Source organism: Euprymna scolopes, chromosome 9 (genome assembly GCF_053919585.1).
Source record: "Euprymna scolopes isolate OS-2025 chromosome 9, ASM5391958v1, whole genome shotgun sequence".
NCBI classification, from domain to species: Eukaryota; Metazoa; Mollusca; class Cephalopoda; order Sepiida; family Sepiolidae; genus Euprymna; species Euprymna scolopes.
In genome coordinates, this window is record NC_136490.1 from 33,451,466 (window position 1) to 33,473,819 (window position 22,354).

Below are 22,354 nucleotides of genomic sequence, written 5' to 3' on the forward strand. Positions count from 1 at the left end.
AAAAATTTAGCATATAATATTCTGCTTTTATTAACAAGCAGAGCGTTACCACTATCGACCATTGTGTATATCAGACATGTATACACAATAACTATGCATGGAAGTGAAACTTAGCCAGTGAAGGTTGACATGATTTGCATGAAAAATTATACGAGAAAATGTTTTCAGGACGGGCTGTTATGTTTTGACCAGACACTTAGGACCCAGACTAAAAATAAACACGAATATACAAGCCGGAGAACAATAAAAGTGTATTTAACTTCAAATAAATACAAATATAAAATAAGCAGGTTGCAAAACAATTGCGTTTGCGTCTTTTTAAGAAGTCCAAAAAGTTCTTATTTTAACGTCTTCAGTTTGACGGCCCCATTCATTTCGGAAAGAGATGAAATGTTTTTCCTCCAGAGGTTTGAACGAAAGAGTTTAAAGGGAATCTCTAGTCCCACTCAATAGGTTGCCGTGATTGGTCGATGAGCGGCACCTTTGGCCAATGAGACAGGGCCTTAAAGTGTAAGGAAATAAGACGAAAAGAGAGGTAACTTATATATATATATATATATATATATATATATATTTCTCCCAACAACATGAATTCGTTGCATGTTCCTTTTAGGACTTCATATTTAAACATAAATGCTTAAGAGCTAATAGCTTGCTTAAATAGTTTCAGGCATTATTATGGCCTGATTACAAGAACGTATAGTTTTTAATACAGAATTTTTTAAATTTATTTTTTTTTTTAATACAGATATTCCGGATTAGACGTTGGTTTCTTGTTTCTCTTAGATTTGTAAGTAACACATTCTTCTGAAGCCTCTGCTGGTCCCATGTTAGGATTCTTACAAACTTCAATAGAAGAGGGTGCGCCTTCATCGGATTCCTCTTCAGCTGGAGTGTCAGGAAAAGTTATGAGTTAAAGATAACTCCAATGGAAACAAATGTTTGAGGCTGTGTTTCCACTGCACCATCGCCTCTTTTCATTCGAGCAGAATGAACTTTGCCATAACTCCCACTAAACAGTTCAATAACTCTGCCCAGTTTCCAGAAAGGCCTAGGCTTGGCAGGATTCTTTATAAGAATCACATTCATTTGCATTGATTTTATTGTGGAACTCCATTTCATGCAAATCCTTGCAACTTTCCCTTAGACTCAGCAAATATTCCTTATGCCACAGGTCTTTGAATTTAGAAGCCAATTCTTCTGTTTTCCAAGATACTTACAAGGAGATCTTGTGACTGGTTCTGTTTCAACTAAACTGGGGTTGTCAGCTTGAAAGAAAAGTTCAGTTTTTATTAGGATGAATAAAATTCAACATCAGAACATCTGTAGGTCAGAGGTCTGGAGTTCACTGCCCTTTGGACGTCTGATAGAAGGGTTAAGAGTTTAAAATAACCGATTTTGGATCGACCTAATGTTTTAAACAAGCATGATTTTATTACCCTGATCATTCTCTCCCAAGTACTACCAATCCAAGGGGGTCAAAGGGGTATTTTTATGTGCATGATAGAGCTAGTAAATGCATTATTGAATTGTTGTGACGTTTAATTACATCGCCACCTAAAGCAGCATTAAAGGAACGTGCATTATCACTGTATATATGAGTGGGTACTCCATAAATATTAGAAAAACGAATTAATGCGAGAATGAAAGCTTGAGTGCTCATATCCGGAACAAGCTCCATCATTAAAGCTTTGAATGCAATGTATACAGCAAGCAACTCCATCATTAAAGCTTTGAATGCAATGTATACAGCAAGCAAATCCATCATTAAAGCTTTGAATGCAATGTATACAGCAAGCAACTCCATCATTAAAGCTTTGAATGCAATGTATACAGCAAGCAACTCCATCATTAAAGCTTTGAATGCAATGTATACAGCAAGCAACTCCATCATTAAAGCTTTGAATGCAATGTATACAGCAAGCAACTCCATCATTAAAGCTTTGAATGCAATGTATACAGCAAGCAACTCCATCATTAAAGCTTTGAATGCAATGTATACAGCAAGCAACTCCATCATTAAAGCTTTGAATGCAATGTATACAGCAAGCAACTCCATCATTAAAGCTTTGAATGCAATGTATACAGCAAGCAACTCCATCATTAAAGCTTTGAATGCAATGTATACAGCAAGCAACTCCATCATTAAAGCTTTGAATGCAATGTATACAGCAAGCAACTCCATCATTAAAGCTTTGAATGCAATGTATACAGCAAGCAACTCCATCATTAAAGCTTTGAATGCAATGTATACAGCAAGCAACTCCATCATTAAAGCTTTGAATGCAATGTATACAGCAAGCAACTCCATCATTAAAGCTTTGAATGCAATGTATACAGCAAGCAACTCCATCATTAAAGCTTTGAATGCAATGTATACAGCAAGCAACTCCATCATTAAAGCTTTGAATGCAATGTATACAGCAAGCAACTCCATCATTAAAGCTTTGAATGCAATGTATACAGCAAGCAACTCCATCATTAAAGCTTTGAATGCAATGTATACAGCAAGCAACTCCATCATTGGCAAAGATTTTGCTTTCATTGGTGCTACTTTCACTTTAGAAAATATATGGGATTTCCCATTTTGCAACCCATAAATAACAAACCCATATGCCTGTGGTGAAGCATCACAGAAGATATACAACTTCAGTAGGCCATAACTGTCTACAGCCTGTCATGAGAAGGACAGATTCCTCAAACCAGAAAGATCCTCAGCTAAATTTGTACCAAATTGTCAATCTGTCTGTTGGTACCTTTTGATTCCAACTCGATTCGAGCAACCATAATTTTCTGAGAAGGATTTTTGCTTTAACTGTTACAGGAGCCGTGATAAAGATCAAATATTTTTGCTGTCTGTGCCAAAATATCCATTTTAGAGAGTATATTTTCCTGAAGTGTAAGAGATGCTGATAGTATCTGATTCAGGGTGGTATTTATACCCAAGAACCTTTTCCTACTCAGTTATGTTGCACAATTCTGCCATCCTCAATCATGATTTCTCGTAGGACTCTATAATTGGAATTACATGACCTTAGTTGGAAATTTCCCTTTTGCAGTCGAGGCACTGCATTTTTATAAAGGCTGATTATCTCCCCCGAAGAATTGCTTGTCATACACAGGTTGTCAACATAAAATCGACTTTTCAGCATCGTAGTACATGTGTCATTTGGAAAGTTACTCACGTGATGTTGCAGGACATAATTTAATATAAAAGGGCTTGCGCTGAAGCCAAATATCAATATGCAAATAACGATAACAAATCGACTCGTTTTCACTTTTCACAAAAACAATCTATTTTTATCTTCATCGGACTTGAGTCTGACCATAAAAGCTTTTGTCGCCTAGCAGAATTTATCAGTGACGAATAAAAGTCCAAGCATATTATTCAAGATATTAACACCCGGGTAACACGACTCATTAAGAGAATAACCACCTCCAACCTTTAAAGAATAATTAAAAACGGGTCTTATTTTGGTAGTTACCTGTTGATCAAATTTGAAAACTGGTCTATGGGTATCCATATATATTTGAAAATCCTGTGGGTCAACTTCAGTTCTCTCGATAATTCCTTCAGTTCCTTGTTGATGAAAAATATCAGTATAGCCTCAGCCATTTTTTTTCTTTTCCAAGGAAAGCCTAGTTCTGTCAAGTACCTTCAGAACGACTTCGTAGTTGGAAGGCACAGAATTGATTTTATCTTTATGCCAGGGTGAATCCACAAAATGTGAGTTTTGAATTCAATAGACTTGAAGCTATCGATTTTATTTCGGTCATAATCCACGATTAATTCTTCAAGGGAAGTGCCATCAATTTCCACAGCAAACATCCTTTCTAAATTTCTCTCCACATTTGAAGATTCAAATATATCAGAATGGATCTTGGTGGGTTAATTTGGATTCCAATATAGCCTTCAATTGGCGCTCTGGGCAACGGGCATGTTCCGATATGCTAGTATGATAATTAGCACAATCATTGGATCTTCCAGTTCCTACAGGAAAGATTTGATCGACATATAAAAAATGCTGAACATTACCAAATGGAGCAATCCCTTGAGGTAAATCCCATGCGTGTCCATTCATGCATTTAATAATTCTGGAGTTAGTCATAAATTGAAAAATATCTACACCTAGGATATCGTCAATTTTTATAGCATTGCTCTGTTTCTTATTAGAAAATGCTAACCTGTATTAATTTATTTAGGTTGGACTTGACAGAAATTTTCAAACTGAAATTGAATACCAAATTGGTCATTTATTAACTCCGGAATGGGGAGTTGTCTCCCTTTACCAACATTAACATTCAAAACAACTTGTTCAAGACTCTTTACCGTAACACCTGCATAGGTTTTCATCTGGTAATCGGTAAGACTCGAATCTCCATCAGGATATCTTAGTTCCTTTTTTATTTTGTTGGAAAAATAAGAGCGCTGACTTCCAGTGTCTAATAGGCAGTTAACCAGTTTTCTTTGTTTCATTATGTAATGAAATAGCTTAAACAGGTAATGTTTTCATCAATATGGGAAAATAGTGAAATTATATATATATATATATATATATATATATATATATAATTTTTTTTTTTTTTTTTTTTTTTTTTTCATCACATAAAGGTGTAATATGTGCCTTAGATCGACACAGTTTGCAGGAGATAATTTTTCTGGCGCCCAGGGCAATCTTCGCTTTTGTGTTTATAACTGGAACATCCGATACACAATGTCAACTGTTTATATCTCAACTCTTGCTTTATAAGTAGAGAATTTGCTGCACTTCAACATGGAGTGGCCACGTACTGAGCAAAGTTTGCAGTATGTATGGGCATAATTAGTAGAAAAACTCTGTAAGGCAGCATCTCCTTTCCCCATTTCATGATTTTTAACATGTGTTCCATCGCCTTTAGAATTAGTTTCTGCTGATCACGAATATTTCTTATTCCTCGACAGAGCACGAACAGCTTCATTATAATTGTCAAATGAGTCAAAGACGGGTAATTCGTGCCCACTCTGTGACTAATTTCCCTTCTCAAGACCACAGGTAACTTTTCAAACATAATGTGACTGATCAACAAAAACCCAGGGGAATTATTCTAAAAAAAATCGATCTGATATGACGTTTTCAGTTCAGACAAATCCGCTCTCACTTCCACAAGGTATTGTTTCAGACTCAAATTCAGGGTCATATTGAGGAGAAGCAGAAATTATCTGCTTAAAAATTTCGTTAATAATAAAGGAGATATCTAAAAATTCCTTTGTCAATAGATCGACAGCAACATTAAAATTTTCATCTTCCAATGTTAGATGAGAAACCAATTGTAAGGCATAACCACTTAAATAAACTTCAATAAAACCAATTGTAAAGCATAACCACTTAAATAACCTTCAATAAAACCAATTGTAAAGCATAACCACTTAAATAACCTTCAATAAAACCAATTGTAAAGCATAACCACTTAAATAAACTTCAATAAAACCAATTGTAAAGCATAACCACTTAAATAAACTTCAATAAAACCAATTGTAAAGCATAACCACTTAAATAACCTTCAATAAAACCAATTGTAAAGCATAACCACTTAAATAACCTTCAATAAAACCAATTGTAAAGCATAACCACTTAAATAAACTTCAATAAAACCAATTGTAAAGCATAACCACTTAAATAAACTTCAATAAAACCAATTGTAAAGCATAACCACTTAAATAACCTTCAATAAAACCAATTGTAAAGCATAACCACTTAAATAACCTTCAATAAAATCAATTGTAAAGCATAACCACTTAAATAACCTTCAATAAAACCAATTGTAAAGCATAACCACTTAAATAACCTTCAATAAAACCAATTGTAAAGCATAACCACTTAAATAACCTTCAATAAAACCAATTGTAAAGCATAACCACTTAAATAACCTTCAATAAAACCAATTGTAAAGCATAACCACTTAAATAACCTTCAATAAAACCAATTGTAAAGCATAACCACTTAAATAACCTTCAATAAAATTAATTTAGACTGGATTTAAGTCTGTACAGTTTTTGAATTGTGAAATAAAATTCTTGAATTTGGATGGATTAATTCCACTGAAGGTTGCACATTGTAACTTGGGCATGGATAACGGAGGTACAGAGCCAACTTCAGATTTCTCCGATGTGTTCAACTGTCTTCGATGTCGGCAAGACAATCATTAACATTAGTTCGAAATTCAATTTCTTTCTTCTGTTCGTCAATGAAACCACAATTCTTCAAATCAAATTCTGCTTTCATGCATATTGCTTTAATTTTTTCATTCAAGGAACGAACTTCAACTAGCATCTCCTTGATAATATCTTCCTCTTTCTGGAAAGTCCTTAGTCCTTCACGCTGTTCCAGCATTTCGATGTTAAGTGTAATATCATCCTTTAAGACTTCCCGGGCGACTTCGAGAGCCCTTACACCCTTCAATGTCTTAAAATTATCCATTTTAGGATTCACTCTTTATTTTAAATCAAACGTGAATCCAGTTTCTTTTCTCAAAGAGCGACAAACAATTCGTAAAACAGCCTCGCCGGAGAATCACAGCTTTTGAAACACATGGAGTCCCAAGTAGACCAATGTTTCTATTTTGTCTCCCTTTGAGAGCGACAATAGTAAAATATATATATAAATTTATTTATTTTTTTTTTTTTTTTTTGTCGGGCGGGAGGGATAAGCAATAAGATTTGCTGTAAAAGGGTTTATTTTCTTGTCACAATGACAAATAATAGTGAAGAATTTTTCGTCAAATATTTCCAAGTCCGCACGAGGTCATAAAGATGTCTACTCGTTCGCACCTTGAGAATTTAAACAGTTCGTTCATGTGTGTGTGTGTGTATATATATATATATATATATATATATATATATATATATATATATATATATGGGACTTCAAGTGATCTCCTGTATTTTTTTCTTTTTTCGCAACAACCAGCTAAACTTGAGAATTGTTTTGCAAAATGTTGTTTCGACCAGACACTTAGGACTCTGACGGAAAAACACGAATATACAAGTCGGAGAACAAGTGTATTTAACTTCAAATAATACAAATATAAAATAAGCAGGTTGCAAAACAATTGCGCTTGCGGCTTTTTAAGTAAAAAAAGTTCTTATTTTAACGTCTTCGGTTTGACGGGCTCCATTCAGTTTGGAAAGAGATGAAATAAGTCTTTCCTCCGCAGGTTTGAACAAAAGAGTTTAAAGGGAATCTCTAGTCCCGCTTAATAAATAGGTTGCCGTGAATGGTCAATGTGCGACACCTTTGGCCAATGAGATATGGCCTTATTTAACGTGTAAGGAAAGGAAATAAGACGAAAAGGGAGGTAACTCTAGTTTTTTTTTTTTTTATATATAGAGCTTAGTTTTGATAACTTAATTGGAAGATTAAATCTAGACAGTATATAGACGTGTGTAGAACAGGAGACTCCGTTGGTATGACCACATCGCAAGAATGAGTGAGTTCTGAGTCGTTAGGTATAGAACAGTTCTGGAGTCGGTTCAGAGTGAAAGACTCCAGAAAACCTGGACGGAAAGGATAAAAATGGGCTTGAAAGAGGGATAAAAAAAAAACTAACCAGAAATAGGTTGCTTTTGAAGTCTATTTGTAAAAGCTGTCTAACACATGCCAGCATATAAAATAGCCGTTAAACTGAATAGGATATTTGATAGGAAACTTATCCACTGGTGAAAGGGAATCTTTAATAACTGGAAAAAGTTTGACCTCAAAATACTTAAAAGCAAAAAAAAAAAAGCTGAAAAATAGCTTAAGTACAAAAATGTTCATTTTTAAAGTTTCGGAATTCGTTTGAGGATTAATAATTCTATTTTAACTATTCATTCGGATTCTTCAGTCTAAGATACACCTGAAGTAGGTGGGAGGTTACATCCACCGAAATGTCATGAGAATATCCCAAATCAGAGTGGTTGTTCAAATAATACAATTATCTTAGTTATAATAAAGTTTGTCTGCTTTTTTTATTTTATAACCGACTTACAGATGGTCTTATTTTCTATATTTTATAATCAAGTTATATTTTTTTTTTCTTGGTTTCTGCACTTAATTTAGATAGACAATTAGACATGGTCAAGCAGACAAGGGAGAAAGGCAGAACTTTCACGTTATCTGAGAGAAAGATAATTATTAATCAAAAGGAACCCTATCTTGTTTGTCGTCGTCCTGTCTATGCAGAAATTTAAATTCAAAAAGATCAATCTTGACGTGACGGTGACTAGGAAGTATGGACCAGCATGTAACTCCATGGCGGCATGAAAAATGGAAAAGACGTTGAGATGTGTTTTGACTAGAGGAACTGTAAAAACAAGATGCATACGTGATTTGGACGGTACTATTAATAAATGCCTTTTTTTTTTTTTTTTTTTTTTTTTAAACAAAGCAGTTGAATGTCTTTCCCTTGTGACTGTCTATGCATACAATGTATTGGATCCAAGTGAAAATGTTATGGCCACGTTACATTTTAAAATGGTCAGTTGTTGTAATGAATATTTTTAGTTGCTGATAATCTTTATTTTAATGTTCGATTCCAAAATGTGTAACGTCTGTACTTTTACTAATTAACTTATTTTTTTTGCAGACTACCTTTGTAAGAGGCCATTCACGAACACCGAGTGAAGTTGAATTCAAAGAATTGATGCACAAAGATGCACTGGCTGGAATGCACAGAGAACTGGAAAAGTTGGTTGAAACGGCAGCGCCTAAAAACAAGAAAGTAAGTTTTTTTTTTGTTTTGTTTTTTTCCTGCATATTGTATGCTGTGTAATATTTAGGGCTATTAAGCATATTGTTTTGACTCTAAAGTTTATATCCAACACACTTGGACACGATCAACCGTAATCGTTAGAGACTTAGTCACGTCGCGGCTTTTTTTTTTTCTTTTTCTTTCTCGGCTAACGCTCAACGCTAGTTCTTTTCAAAACATATTGTTTCTTGGCCTTTTGGCTCTGAGCAAACGCCATCTTTTGATATGGCACTTGATCTTCTGTCCTTGATCAGTGAAGGAATCCCTCTAGACTGCATTTATTTTTTTTTTATTTTTTTTAAATTTTTTATTTTTTTTTTTTTTTTGTCCAAGTCCAGAGCCCACCTTTTTTTTTTTTATTTATCCCAATGCATACTGCCACTGAAGTGTACTATGATGGTCAGATTAATAGGGAGGAAACTATAAGATGTGCGTTTATGTTTAAATTTCTACATGTGTACCATCAGGGGAAACGGAGCAGATACGAATTCCAAAGACGAACTGGTAACTTTTACTGTAAGGTTACCTGAGAGGCTATGGTGATTTTTGGGGTACATATTAATGGCGATTTCATGCTCTGGTCTGCAGAAATGTTTTTCCATGGCCAGTGTTTTTATGAAGTAAATTGTCATTGTTACGAGGTGCCTTAAATAAGTTTCTAGACTTTTTCGTATGGGAACTTTTATTGATAGTACTCGTAAAATTGTAATCTCAAGGTAATCATCCCGGCTCCAATGCACTTGTATCGTTTAGACAACTTCTGCAAGTCTTGTGTGCATGTCAATGACCCTGGTCACAGCCTCTTTCACCTCAATTGTCTCATAATGACAGCCTCTAAGGTTTCAGAGAAACTATAGAGAGGGTGAGGTACTGTCTTGATGTCCATTTTTGCCAGATAGTCTTTGACAAGATGGAGTTATGGACTGCACTCTTGGGACAAACTTCACAAGTCTTCATAAGGAACTGAAGATGCAGAAGTCTTCTGCATCTTCAGTTCCTTGTGAATAATTGTGTACAGTTCCCACACTGACATCAAACTGCACTTATTGTCTCTATAAACATACGGTCTTTATCCATGAAATCCTTTATTTGCCTAATCAACTCTGGTGTTTTGACTTCCTTACTCCTTCCACACCTCATCCCTCAAACTCCCTGCCTTCCTTAAATCTCTTATACCACTCAAAAACTGATGCTAGATTCATGCAAGATGGTCCAAAAGCAATCTGAAGTATTCCATACGTTTCTAGTATTTTTTCTAAGTTTAAAACAATTTTATTGCATATCGTTCTTGTAAAGTGTCCTCATGCCCAGATTGCATTTTTGAAATTCACCAGCTGTGATAATCGGGCTTTAGTAGGGTGTATTTCAATTACTACCGTAGCTGTTCATTTGAACCTGAAATCCAAAAAATTGGTCAGTCATCTCAGATGTATAGCAATAACATGCGGAATTTTCAATTGTCTGTGACAATTTTAAATGCCTGTACAAGAAGTCTGGAAACTTAAGGCACCTCGTACGTGAATTGTACATGACAAAGATGGCGACTCAACAGCGTATGGAAAGGATCCAAGGCAATGTAGCATTAAGAGCCACAATATTTAACAATTTGATAACTGCTAGTGAAAACTAGTTTATTCATATATTTAAACACTGATTTTATTAGCAAAGTAGGTGTTGATAAGGTTTCAAGTTACCTGAGCACATGGGTGGAAAAAAAAAATACACCATAGATATAGAATTTAATACAAGGGTACAGCCCTGTTAATTTTTATTTTTTTTTAGCCTGGCTTAACTGGTGTTACTTGCCCTCATTTGTCTTTGCCCCATCTCTTTGTCAAGAGTTTAAATTTCTGTAATAAAATTTCACACAATTATCTGCAATCTTTGAAAGTCAGGAACATAAATCTTTTTCTCTGGTATTTGTAAATTTAGAAATGTGAATGTCTTGTATTTCACTTTCTGAAAAGCAAAATAGTGGAGACATGTATATCAAAATACAGATCCTACTCTGATTATAAAATTACATTAAGTGTGTAAGTACACTTTAAAATATTTTTAGTTTTAAAAAATCTGGATTGTACTAAACTAACAAATGTTGAATAATTGCACTTGATCGAATCAAATCATAAAATATCCACTACAAATTATTCTGTAGAAATTTTAATTTTATATAATTATTTCAGCATCGTATTTTAAAATTTAAGCCATCTTTTGTAAGACATTGTGGTGACAAATGATTCTAGTTAAGAATGGTCTAAACTTTTGTATCCTTTTAGATGAGGTCTGACAATGACATACTTCCCCTACACTTTTGATGGCCTAATTATTAGGGGGTTTTTTCCGTGAATTCCAAATATAATACCTGTTCTAATCGCGGCAATCTCAAACGTTTTACTATAAAATTGTTGCATATAATATAAGAAAATATAACGATGCAAAAATGTGTATTAACTATTAAATTACTAACAAAACCATGAAGTATTTAATCAATGTTTTGATATGACTGCTTTTTCTGAATAGCTCCAAATATTAGTTTTGGAACAGAAAAAATAACACTGCAAATAAGTTTAAATATTTCTATGAAAGTGTCCATTGTATTTTAAATATAGAACTGACCCAAATGAGATGAATTAAGTACTAAGAAATGCTCAAAAAGTAATTGTGCTACATAGTTCAATACAAATAAAAATCTTTAATTTGCTTCAGTCGGCATCTCCTCAGTAGATATTTTCTTTGCCCTGTTTCTTTCGAATGTTCCCCTTTGTGTAATGTTTCACTGACTCTCTTTGAAGAACCACTACACATTAAAATCATTACAAGTTCTTTTCTCACACCATTACAACAACGATCATATATTCGAAAACGAGGCTACATCAGCGGTCACTCTAAGATTCTTGTCTAGGGGTACCAGATTTCGCTTTTTAAAGGCAAGTTTAGTAAACTTGACCTTTTTGAAACGGTTTAGTCTTCAAAACTATTTGGCCGCTTTTAAAACTCATCGTACCGATTAACTAAGAACAAGCTGTTATAGATTAGAAGCTGTTTATGAAATGTGCAAATTGAAAGTACAGTTTGCAGACACATATATATAATTACAGTATTTCAAAATCTTATGTTTTATCATAGAATTAAGTTGTTTCGAAGTTAAGATGCATGGGGAAAAAATTAATTTAGACTAAAACAAAATAGCGTTTATCAAAGGCCAATTAAAAGGAAATTTTAATTTCTTAAATAACAGGACTACATGGTGTTTAACAGTTTATCTTAAAACTCCAATGAGTCAACATAAGTGAATAAATTTCGTGAAAAAAAAATCAGGTTTATTTCCTTTTAGTTAGTGATTGAAACCACCACCACCTAATCTACTTTGCTCCAGTGTAGGATCAGAGAATTAATATTTCCTAAGTTTCAAATAGTATTTATCCAGAGAAATATTGATCAAGAATATCTTTTTTTTTTTCTTCTATATCTCTATATCAAGCAAATTACTGAATTTTTTTTTTTCCTACAAAATTGGGTATATTTTTCAACATAATTTCGGAAACTTTATATTGTCCCAATAGTTAAAAATTCCATACCTATTTTAGGTTTTGATTATCTCCCTTCCTTTAGTAACAATCCTAATTTTTCCCCAGTTTTTTTCCTTTGTAACTAATCTTACTTTTAACTCATTGTGTACCTTCAATCTCAATATTTCATGTAATTTTCCATGTCAAATTATAGGAGCTCAGGCTCGAGTGCCTACTAATCTTTATATAGGTTGGTTTTGTTAGGGCTCGGAATTCTTTATAACTAGCAGATGTATCTGGCGTTGCCCAGTAATAAACGTAGCGTTTTTTTTTTCCTTTTTCAAAAGTCGAACAAAACAAACTGAAACATGTGCACGAGTTTTTTTTTTTTTTTTTCTAAGCAGTTCACTTGTTAGTTAAAAAAAATACTCGAGCTGAGATCGAAACTATAACGTTAAGTACAATAGCCATTAGGCCAGCTTGCCACGTTCTTTAAGGTGTTTTCAAACCTACTTATTCTTTACATAAGCTGTCATGTGAACGATTTGTGCAGTTGTAAACCAGTTGACAGATAAATCCGATTACCCCCTTCCCCCCCCTACGTACCAATATTTCAATTTTGACCCCTTAGCAACCCTTTTTTCCAGATGAAAACCGATTAAAATGTTCCAAAGATGAACTGGTAAATCTCTTGCAAGGTTAGTTGAGAGGGTATGGCTATTTGGGGGTACATATTAATGGCGATTTCATACTTTTTCCATGGCCAGGGTTTTTATAAAGTAGTGAACTCACTGTTACGAGGTGCGTTCAGTTTCCTGACTTTTTCATATGGGCATGTCTCAATATCCTACATACAAAATTTCAAATCTGCAGATTAAATATTCGTTGAGTATATAGGTTGAGAGTTGTCCTCCCTTTCACACACATATTCTCACTTCTATAGATATATTGTAAAATAAACATTATCTTTTTCAGAAATGTCAGATGGAGATGAACCAGTTTAAGGAGTTATTTAGTAGATATCTGCAAGAAACTGGACCATCAGTAAACTGGGATAAAATAAAACCAATCCCAGATGATGTCGTAAGTACCTTAATTTCCAATCTTATAACGTTTTTCTTTTTCTTTATTCTTGGTTCAAATTTTAGTGCTCGTTATTACTGTGAAATATTGGGATACTCCATTTAAAACGCTATCAATACCGTAGTTGCAGGTCCTGAATTTGGCGGCAAGGCCCAAAATAAAATAAAAATATTAAAAAAACTAAAGAATTTCAATGTTTCCACAACTCAACAATTTGAACTCCGCTCGTTCAAAAGAAAGGATTTGTACTATTAGCAGAAGATAAGTTTAATTTGATGTTTCGTTTATAAAACTCTTTTTGGTAGCCGGAGCGCAGGACATGAATCTTATCTAGAAACTATACTTGTAATATAGTCACTGGTTCCATTTAAATGAGAAGACAGAATAGTACACATTAGCGACTTGTATGCCGAGTCAATGTTGCTTCAACATTTAAGACATTACGAAAGAAATTCATATGCATCAAGATCGAAGAAAAAAATGTGGCAATTTGGAAGGTACGTTTGACAAGCATGTCTCCTCCTCCTCCTACCCCTTCAAAAGTGAGCCAAACGACCTGTGGGTCCTAAAGAGAATTACTGCAACACGACAGCTGATTGTACCTATTTACTATGCCTCTCCACGGGACAGTTAGCCACCAGGGTCGTTTTTTTCACGTGGAGATTGTAGCTAAACAAAATACTGCTATCTGACAGAAAAGAGGAAAACCGAATATATTGTGTCGTGTTTTTAATGTGTCGGCGAATTGCATGTGAAAATGAATAATTTTTTTTCCTTTCACTTAATAAGTTTGTGCCAAAGTTTTTCTTTGCGAGTCTCTAAACACAACGTTTGGTCCACTTTAAAAGTAATGTTACATACTAAACTAGCAGGCCGCCCGACATTGCCCGGTCGTAAAATACTCTTAAATATATTAATACATATTTCAAACGTATTATATTAGACTCAATATATATAGTAATGATTTAAAGTTAAAACAAAATGACTCGTGCGCCACCACCCAAAACCAAAACGTTTAGCTTACGAATTTTCTTTGACGTTAACGCCCGAGCTATGAAGACATGTTTGTAAGGCTAAAAGTTAAAACATGAACCAATAGCTATTACGTTACGCATGCATATTCGTAATGCCGTCATTTGACCTTCACCTGGCAAATTCCATTTAATTTTCACTTTTGCACCGATTTTCCCCAGCTAGAACCCAAATACAGTTTGTATGGGTTCAAATACCCTATATATTAAGTTTCATGTCTGCAGACAAAAATTGATAGGAGTTTGGACAAAATTTTATAAGCAAATATATACGTATACATAATATATAGAAAGAGGTTTGTGTTTGCTATAACCTTTTTTGCACAAGTATAAATTCAATAGAATATCTGCATAAATATAATTACACGTAATAGTTAACTAAAGATGATCATCCCATAAAAAAACGAAAAACTAGCTGTTACTTCTATAGTTTTTGTAGAGGTTTCTCCAGCATCATGAAACATTTTGTCCGATACAAGACTTCCTTTATTACGGTAGGTTCACCTAGTACTTTCTTGGCCTCTAAGTTTGTATTTTAGGGGTTTTCTTATATACATATATGAAGATGACCAGTCCATTTCCTTTCTCATTGGAGAAGTTAACTGAAAAGAATTATCAATTTACTAAAATCTAAATTTGAATTGATGAAGCCATTTTAAAGTTGATCTTATAAATTTTCCTAATGTCTGTGTGTGACACGGTTTATCTCGGCCTACAGGCAATCCACCCAGATGAGTAAGGTACTGAAATGAAACTTATGACTCGGCGGATGTTTTAGTGATATTTATATCCATGTTTGGTTATGGAAATGCCAAAAAAATGACGATTTACTAAACGTTTTATTTACTGGATATTTTTCCAGTACAAGAACCCAAGTTTGTCCAGCTAGGCGAACTTGGGTTCTTGTAATTGAAAATAAGTCCATTTTGAAGTTGAAATGGTGTAGAAAGGTTGTCGACCAGGACTAAAGAGGCCTTCCTTCATCAGTGGTTTATTGCCATGATGCATGACATCAGTCATCCTATGTAGATGACCTGACAAAATCTATCCATCAGACCGAATGGGGTTAACTCTGTGCCTGGATTCTAAAACCAGATATTTCTGCGTCTCCTACCCCATCTAGAATGTAATAGCTATTTCATCTGACTTGCATAAAAAAAGTTAATATTCTGTACGATTAATGGACAAATTATTTTGTATCTAAAAAAATTTCACGACTGTAGTGGTTGATAATCTAGCTCTAAAAGGCACCACCTTCATTAACCCAAATTTGTAATTATCCTGAATTTTCACTTTAATTTAGTATTCATTTTTAAATGTACGAATTGTTTGGGTATTATGAGTATTAGTGAAGTTTTTAAACTCTGAAATCAACATTCTCTAATCTGTTATCGGTGCACAGAAATACTCTCAGATGAAATTTAAATATAAAAATCGGTAAAATGCATCAAGTTTTTTTGTTTGTTTTTTTTTAAAGAATCTGAAGTTTTATCGTTAGATCTATTCCTACAAAACCAGATAAATTTTTAAAATTTCTGGTTTTGTAGGAATAAACCTAACGATAAAACTTTTTATTGCACATAGTAAAACGATATTTACTCCAGCAACTTCAACTTTTTATTTGCAACCCTACATTCTGATGTCACAGAAACCCTGGTTTCTGGTCAGCCACTTAAGCAGTTTAGGAGTAAGCATTTATTGTCAGTCAGCCTTGTAATCACAGCCTACTCTATTGGGTATTTGAAGAGCTTACTTTTTGGCTAGCCTGTTTGGAGTCCAAGGGATTGGGCAATAGTGATGGGTTTTTAACAGGGTTGGTTTATCTTGAAGTTATCCTATCTTCTAACTTTTTATGATTAACTCCTTACACCAAGTGGCTTTAGGCGTTGTCTGGAGTGACTTTTATAATAGAAAAAATATCAATCTGATTGGTTTAACTTGTATTGCCAAGGTTAAAGCCAATATAAAAGATATTGGAATCACCAAAGAAACGGTGGTATTGTTTTTGATCTAAAAAAATTTTTTTTTTTATTACAATTTAATGGAACAGTAATACATAGGCCACGGATGAGCATCTTGAATTTTAGGTGCAGCTCCAGATAAAAATGTTGATCCAGAAAACTTCAATCTTGCTCTTTCCAAAAGAGCACAAACATGTTATTTAGGTAATACTTGCAATTACAGACAGAATACCCAGTTTTATGTGAAATTAGCAGGGAGAACCGACGTTCTCCGAGCTTGAATGAGGATCAACGAATGTTCTTTACTCGTATATTCGTCATCGAAATCTGTGAAATCGCCCCCCCCCTTTTTTTTTTTTTTTAATTATTTGTTCTAGTTGGGGACTCATTGTGGTGTACCGGGAGGAAACTTCACATGCCTCTCCACAGCGAGCTAGCCCATATATTGTCTACTTTGCACTATAGCGAACTTACTGATTTTATAAAATTTTGATATCTTGAATTAGTTAAAAATGCAAAAGTCAAGTATTATGCTTCAATTGTGCTCTAAATAGAAACCTTCATTTTGAACGCGCTTCTGACACAATCGAGAACCTGTTTTATGTTGGGCCTTCTAGCTTGTATATAAAAATTCTCTAATGCCCTTGTAATGTATAAGATGCTAATGTTAGTCCAAATCGCTTGTTCTGAAATCTGATTATTTCATCTGACTATTTCAATTGATACTTATCGAAGACCTTCCAATACAAGGCATATCTAAGAACACTGCCAGGCACATAAAGTACCTTCGTATGAAATTTCATAAAAGTCAGCCCCCCCCCCCCCGGAGTTCATAAGGAACGTAGTCTCACACCATTCTTTTGTATAATGGTCTAGAGATAATTTTGGTAAGAGAACATTTTAATATAATGCTCAAGTCATAAGCAAAAGAAATGGTCTCTTAACACTTTTCTTACTCTCTCATCTGTTCAAAAAATATGAACACAACTATCATACTACTCAACAGGCATCTCTACTATTATATAAGTCACTTTGTGCAAGTGATTTTCTTTCTAATAGGTTCCGAAGTGGCTGAGTCTATTTTTTGCAAATTTCACACAGCTGATTTGTCTGGCAATGTTAGATGTTTTGTACAGAAATTCATACAATAAGTATCGAAAAAATTCGATCTTAAACATAGCTTTTCTTATAGATAAGAATTTTTTACAGGGAATATTGTTTCACTGGCCAAGGGAGATAATAAAATCTTAGCAAATCATTTCTTTAAAAAAAAAATGTATTTTCATCTGGAGATATAGCTTAGTTGTGGGCTAGATATCGAATGATCCCCCTGTTCAAGCCCGGGTGTACCTCATCACTTTATTTTTTTCTTTTCTTGATGAGATCAATTTACAATAAGATACCATTTTAAAATCGCAAATCGTTTCTTAGTTTGCATATTTTAAAACTATTCATTAATCAGAATTGACTTCTCCAGGGCATTCATCACCAAGCCCAAATATCGGCTGATGGGATTTTGTGAAGAAACAGATGGAATTTGAACTATTTTTTTTTTTTTTTTTTTTTTTTGCGCATTAGGCCATTTGATGGCAAATTATTCCTTGTAATATATATTTAATAAGGGACTGATTCTATAATACATATGCAATCTGCATAAATTAAGTGTATTGTACAACCGGGCAACGCCAGGCTGCCAGCTTGTTTACATATAAAAGCTTGCCTTTCAATATTAAAAATACTTGTATCTACCTTGTTAAACTAGCTTATGTCCAGAGATCACTATGCAGACGAGTATATTCTAAATAAATGACCTGTTAGCTAATGTTATAAATATTTTAGTTCTTTCTGTCCTTTAAAAAATTGACTATCGCAGCTATCATTCAATATTAACGATATGTGCATTAAAGCTTGCCTTTCAGTGCCAAATATACTTGTATCAGCCCTGCTGACACACTTGTTAAACTAATTATTGTATAGAGATCACTATGCAGAAACCTGTATATTATGCAGTTTAAATTCCACGTTGTTTACTTCTGTAGAAAGCGATTCCTTCAGTGTAGATAATTCATATTTTTGTATTATATTCTTTGACGTTTTTTCATTCTGCAAGCATAAAAGCAAATAACTACGATTTTTCATTAGAGATTTGAGCCTAACCAACTTTTAAACGTAACAGCTTGTATTCTTTAAATCAATTATGGATAATCTGCAGCCTGCTGGAGTTCCTGAATGGTGTACATAATTAACCTAGGAAAATGACTTTTTTTTCTTTTTTTTTTTTTTTTTTTTTTTTAAATTGCATCTCGTTTCTTTCATGTTTTTACTGATCGTACAGCTTTGTTTTATTTTACGTAATTCATGGCTTATCAAGGCCTCTGAAGACCTTTCTAGGGTAAGGGGTTAATGAGTGTAAGGTGGTCAGTGAGACTACAGCGTAATGACTAGTAGTGGTGGAAATATATTTAAGAGGATGACTAAACAAAAAGTTGTTTACATTGTACTTGAATACGACCGCGTTGTAGTCAGCTGAAAAGCAAGCCCATGGTACAAAGTTCCACAAGTGGACAGTTCTAGGAAAGAACCTTTTGTTCATGGAATTTGCATTTAGATTTAGGCACAGTGGGGGGATTGTTGACCTAGTTAATACTAGGTCAACAATATTTGTTGTGAATCCTTTGAGAGATTGAAGCTTAGTTGAGCATTTACCATGAAAATAAGGATAGAACTAGGTTAGCAACGTCTATTCTGTGGGAAAGAGGTTGCAAAGAGGGGTAAAAGAACACTGCCTAGGTTTCGAAGCCGGTCTTGAATTCTGTCAAAGTAGGAAAGGGTGATCTGAGCAGTTTTTTTGTTTTTTTTTTTAATTTTTTTTTTTTTAAGAACGTACATGGCTCTTATACAAGTAAAAGATTGTGCCTGAAAGGAGATAACTTATTGAGCAGTGAACTAATAAGAAACCAGGTTTACTTTTATGTAAACTTGTACGTATGTTATGTTAAATTAATCTCTCGATTCGAGTGACATTATTTGTCAAATTAAACTATATTTAAAATGAATTTGTCAAATTAAAAGCCTAAGTAGGGCATCTATGCTAAATATTAAGCCCTTTAAATATTTAAGAAAAAAAACGCATTGTTTGGCTTCAAATTTTTATTTTATTTTTTTATTTTTAGATTAGCCAAAACAAAATTTAATAAGTCACTAATCAAGAGCCGCTTAAAATGTTGAATATTGAGTGAAAATGATTAATAGGATGAATAAAATGTTCACACCTATGGGGGACAGTTTGACAAATATTTTAATATTAGAATGTGGGATTAATGTTGTATTCTGTAGGGAATTAATCTGTGGTAATGTGTTCCATAGACAGGAGCTTCTACTTCAGAAATTTTATTTGATATTATACCCAGAAGAAGGAAGGTTCTTTGCAGTTGTGGTTGTGAATACCTTACAAGCAAGAATCAAAGGATGGGAGTTCAGTCAAACTTTTTTTTTTTTTTTTATCTACCAAAAATATTAAAATTCTTTTTAAAGAAATGTTTAGTTATTAGAATTATTAAAATATGAATTGAATAGAATGAGCTTTTTTAAATGAGAATCCAAAAAGCCAGGTTTATTTAAAGTTTTGTAAATTAAAAATAAAATGCACCCCCACAATAAAAAACAATAAATAAATAAAACATCTCCCAATCTTTCTTGGAATAAATTTTTCTCTATTAAAAATCGACTGTTACGAAAAATTAAACAGGGTTTTTACGTTTGTTTACAGACGCCATGTTTGTTGGAAGCCAACTGATGTCGACCAGAAGTCGTCTGTTTTGCTTATTTTGTGAGACCCTTAAAAACCTTGAGTTAGATAAGTGAAAAAATTCATGTGAACTCGGTAAAATCTATGTAATCAATAGGGCTATGACAACAGCATATTCTTTTCATTATTTTGACTCTCGAGTGTGTATCCGTTTATATCATATGCTTTTATATAAAGTGATGTGGTTCTCGGTTGATTATGCTGAATATATTGGAGTCAAATCAATAAGAATATGCTGTTGTCATAGGCCTAGGAAATCTATATACCTGGAAAGTTGAGGTTTTTATCGCTCGGACATTGATATTAAAAGCCTATTTTTATGTAAAAATTAAAACGAACTTAATATACCCAGTCATAGGTGTGCTACATGAAGGTTACTAATTTGTAAATTCCTTAAAAAAAAAAAAAAAAAAACGAGTGCTAATTAATTACTTATTCATTTTTTATGGTTTCTTATTAGAAAATTGGTTTCATTTCACTATAATACCGAATTCTATTTATGCATATTTTCTACGTTCTGCATAATTGCATAGAATTGAAGATGAAAACGTTCTAGCACATGGAAATAGTGTGCGGAAAGTCTCTACCAAACTCCTCCTGAATATTGATATTTAGGGTATTTGGACCTGTAGCACACTTTCGATTTGGTTTCAGCCAGCAAAAACTACAAAGGGGTCAAAATTGAAAACCGTTGACCATGGCAGGGAAAGTCTAATAAAATATTACTTCTGTTACTTTTGCGCAGACACAAAATTATACATTCATGGCTCAAAGAAGCTTAATTTTTAGCCTTTTGGTATCCCTCTGTTGGTAGCTCAAACGGTAACGATGCTGAGGAGATAAATAACGACTGAGGCTGGAGAGCAAAAACATTCTGCTTTTAATTCTAGCGGATGTTACAAGACATATTTTTATAACTTTTGAAATCATTGCTATATATTAATCAATAGAGAATTGGCTCTATAATAAATGTAAATGAAGTAAAATATTTATGTGTATTTTACGACTAGGCAACGCCGGTCAGTCTGCTAGTATATTACAATTTGAATAAGGAATAAAAAAAAAAAAGGTAGAAAAAGAACATCTGGTGCATATCTGAACTGCAATAACGATTGTTGGGCATTTGACTAAACTTGGTGGACAAGTCGGATAAAAGTTCATTTGCACAAAATATTGTGAGACTGCAGGAAGGATTATGAATCTTGCTATCGATTCCATCGGTTGCATTTCATGCTGTATACTGTGTTTTAACAATATAAATATCTAATGTTACATGAAAAAATCTTTACTTGAAGACTTTATTTTTTAAAGATCCGAGCTAACACGACTGTTACTTACACCCTGTGGTTATCTCTTATATTATATTATATTATGTCAAATCTCCCAACTGCACTCACAATTACTGCCTTCCATATTTGTCTCGCAAGTTAGGCCAACTAATCCTATGGTGGATTTTTGACAAATGCCAGAGAAATAATTAGCCAAAACGTCATGAACCAACTAGAAGACTAGGATAATAGTCCACAAATGTAAAATTACAAATTATACCTCTCAAAAAAAAATTCCAAATTTAATAATTGAGCTTTATAATATACTCGGTCAATGATATTCAAGCAATGTCGAAGCATTTTGCATACTCAAAAAAAAAAATAAATAAAAAATAACACTCGTGGATAAACCAATCTTTTAAAAAATTTTTTAATTTAACTCTTAATCAGTTTACATGTTTCACATTTGTGGAGAATAGTGTTCTAGATTGAAATTTATGAACAGCACAGTTCTGTGCGATTCCACCTAATTCATCACCTTTTCAAGATTTTCAAGGTTTAGAAGTTACTCATTTCACATTAAAATATTAAGCGATTGTATTTTTCACTACGTATACTGTGGGATTTAAAAATACCTGTTGCAGGCGAGTAAACCTTTCTTAGGGTTAAATATAACATTCTAAAATAATATGCGACTAACATTCAACATTTCATGAAAACAAATTAGTCTTGGGCAATATCGGATCAGGACAACTAGTATAGAATGCTAATAGCTTTTTAGGCTTGATTTTTATTTTGCTTCTTGAACTTTGTCAAATCAATGTTTTCTTTATGAAAATGCTGTTATCTGAGCAGCACTTAATAGCCTTTTTTGTTATGTCTTACCTTTTTTACTACAATGCAGCAGTCTATTAAAAGTGCAAAA

At 33.5% G+C, this 22,354-nt stretch overlaps 1 protein-coding gene across 5 annotated transcripts in view; it reads left to right on the forward strand.

Moving 5' to 3' along the window:
- Positions 1-22,354, forward strand: part of LOC145284486 (UTP--glucose-1-phosphate uridylyltransferase-like) — a 302,604-nt gene that overhangs the window by 226,187 nt on the left and 54,063 nt on the right. For all 5 annotated transcript variants that reach the window (XM_080133353.1, XM_080133352.1, XM_080133350.1 and 2 more), the window contains 2 exons: positions 8,605-8,739; positions 13,254-13,361. In XM_080133353.1, the coding sequence (XP_079989479.1) occupies positions 8,662-8,739; positions 13,254-13,361 (186 nt within the window). In that variant the 5' untranslated portion in view covers positions 8,605-8,661. The remainder of the gene's footprint in view (positions 1-8,604; positions 8,740-13,253; positions 13,362-22,354) is intronic.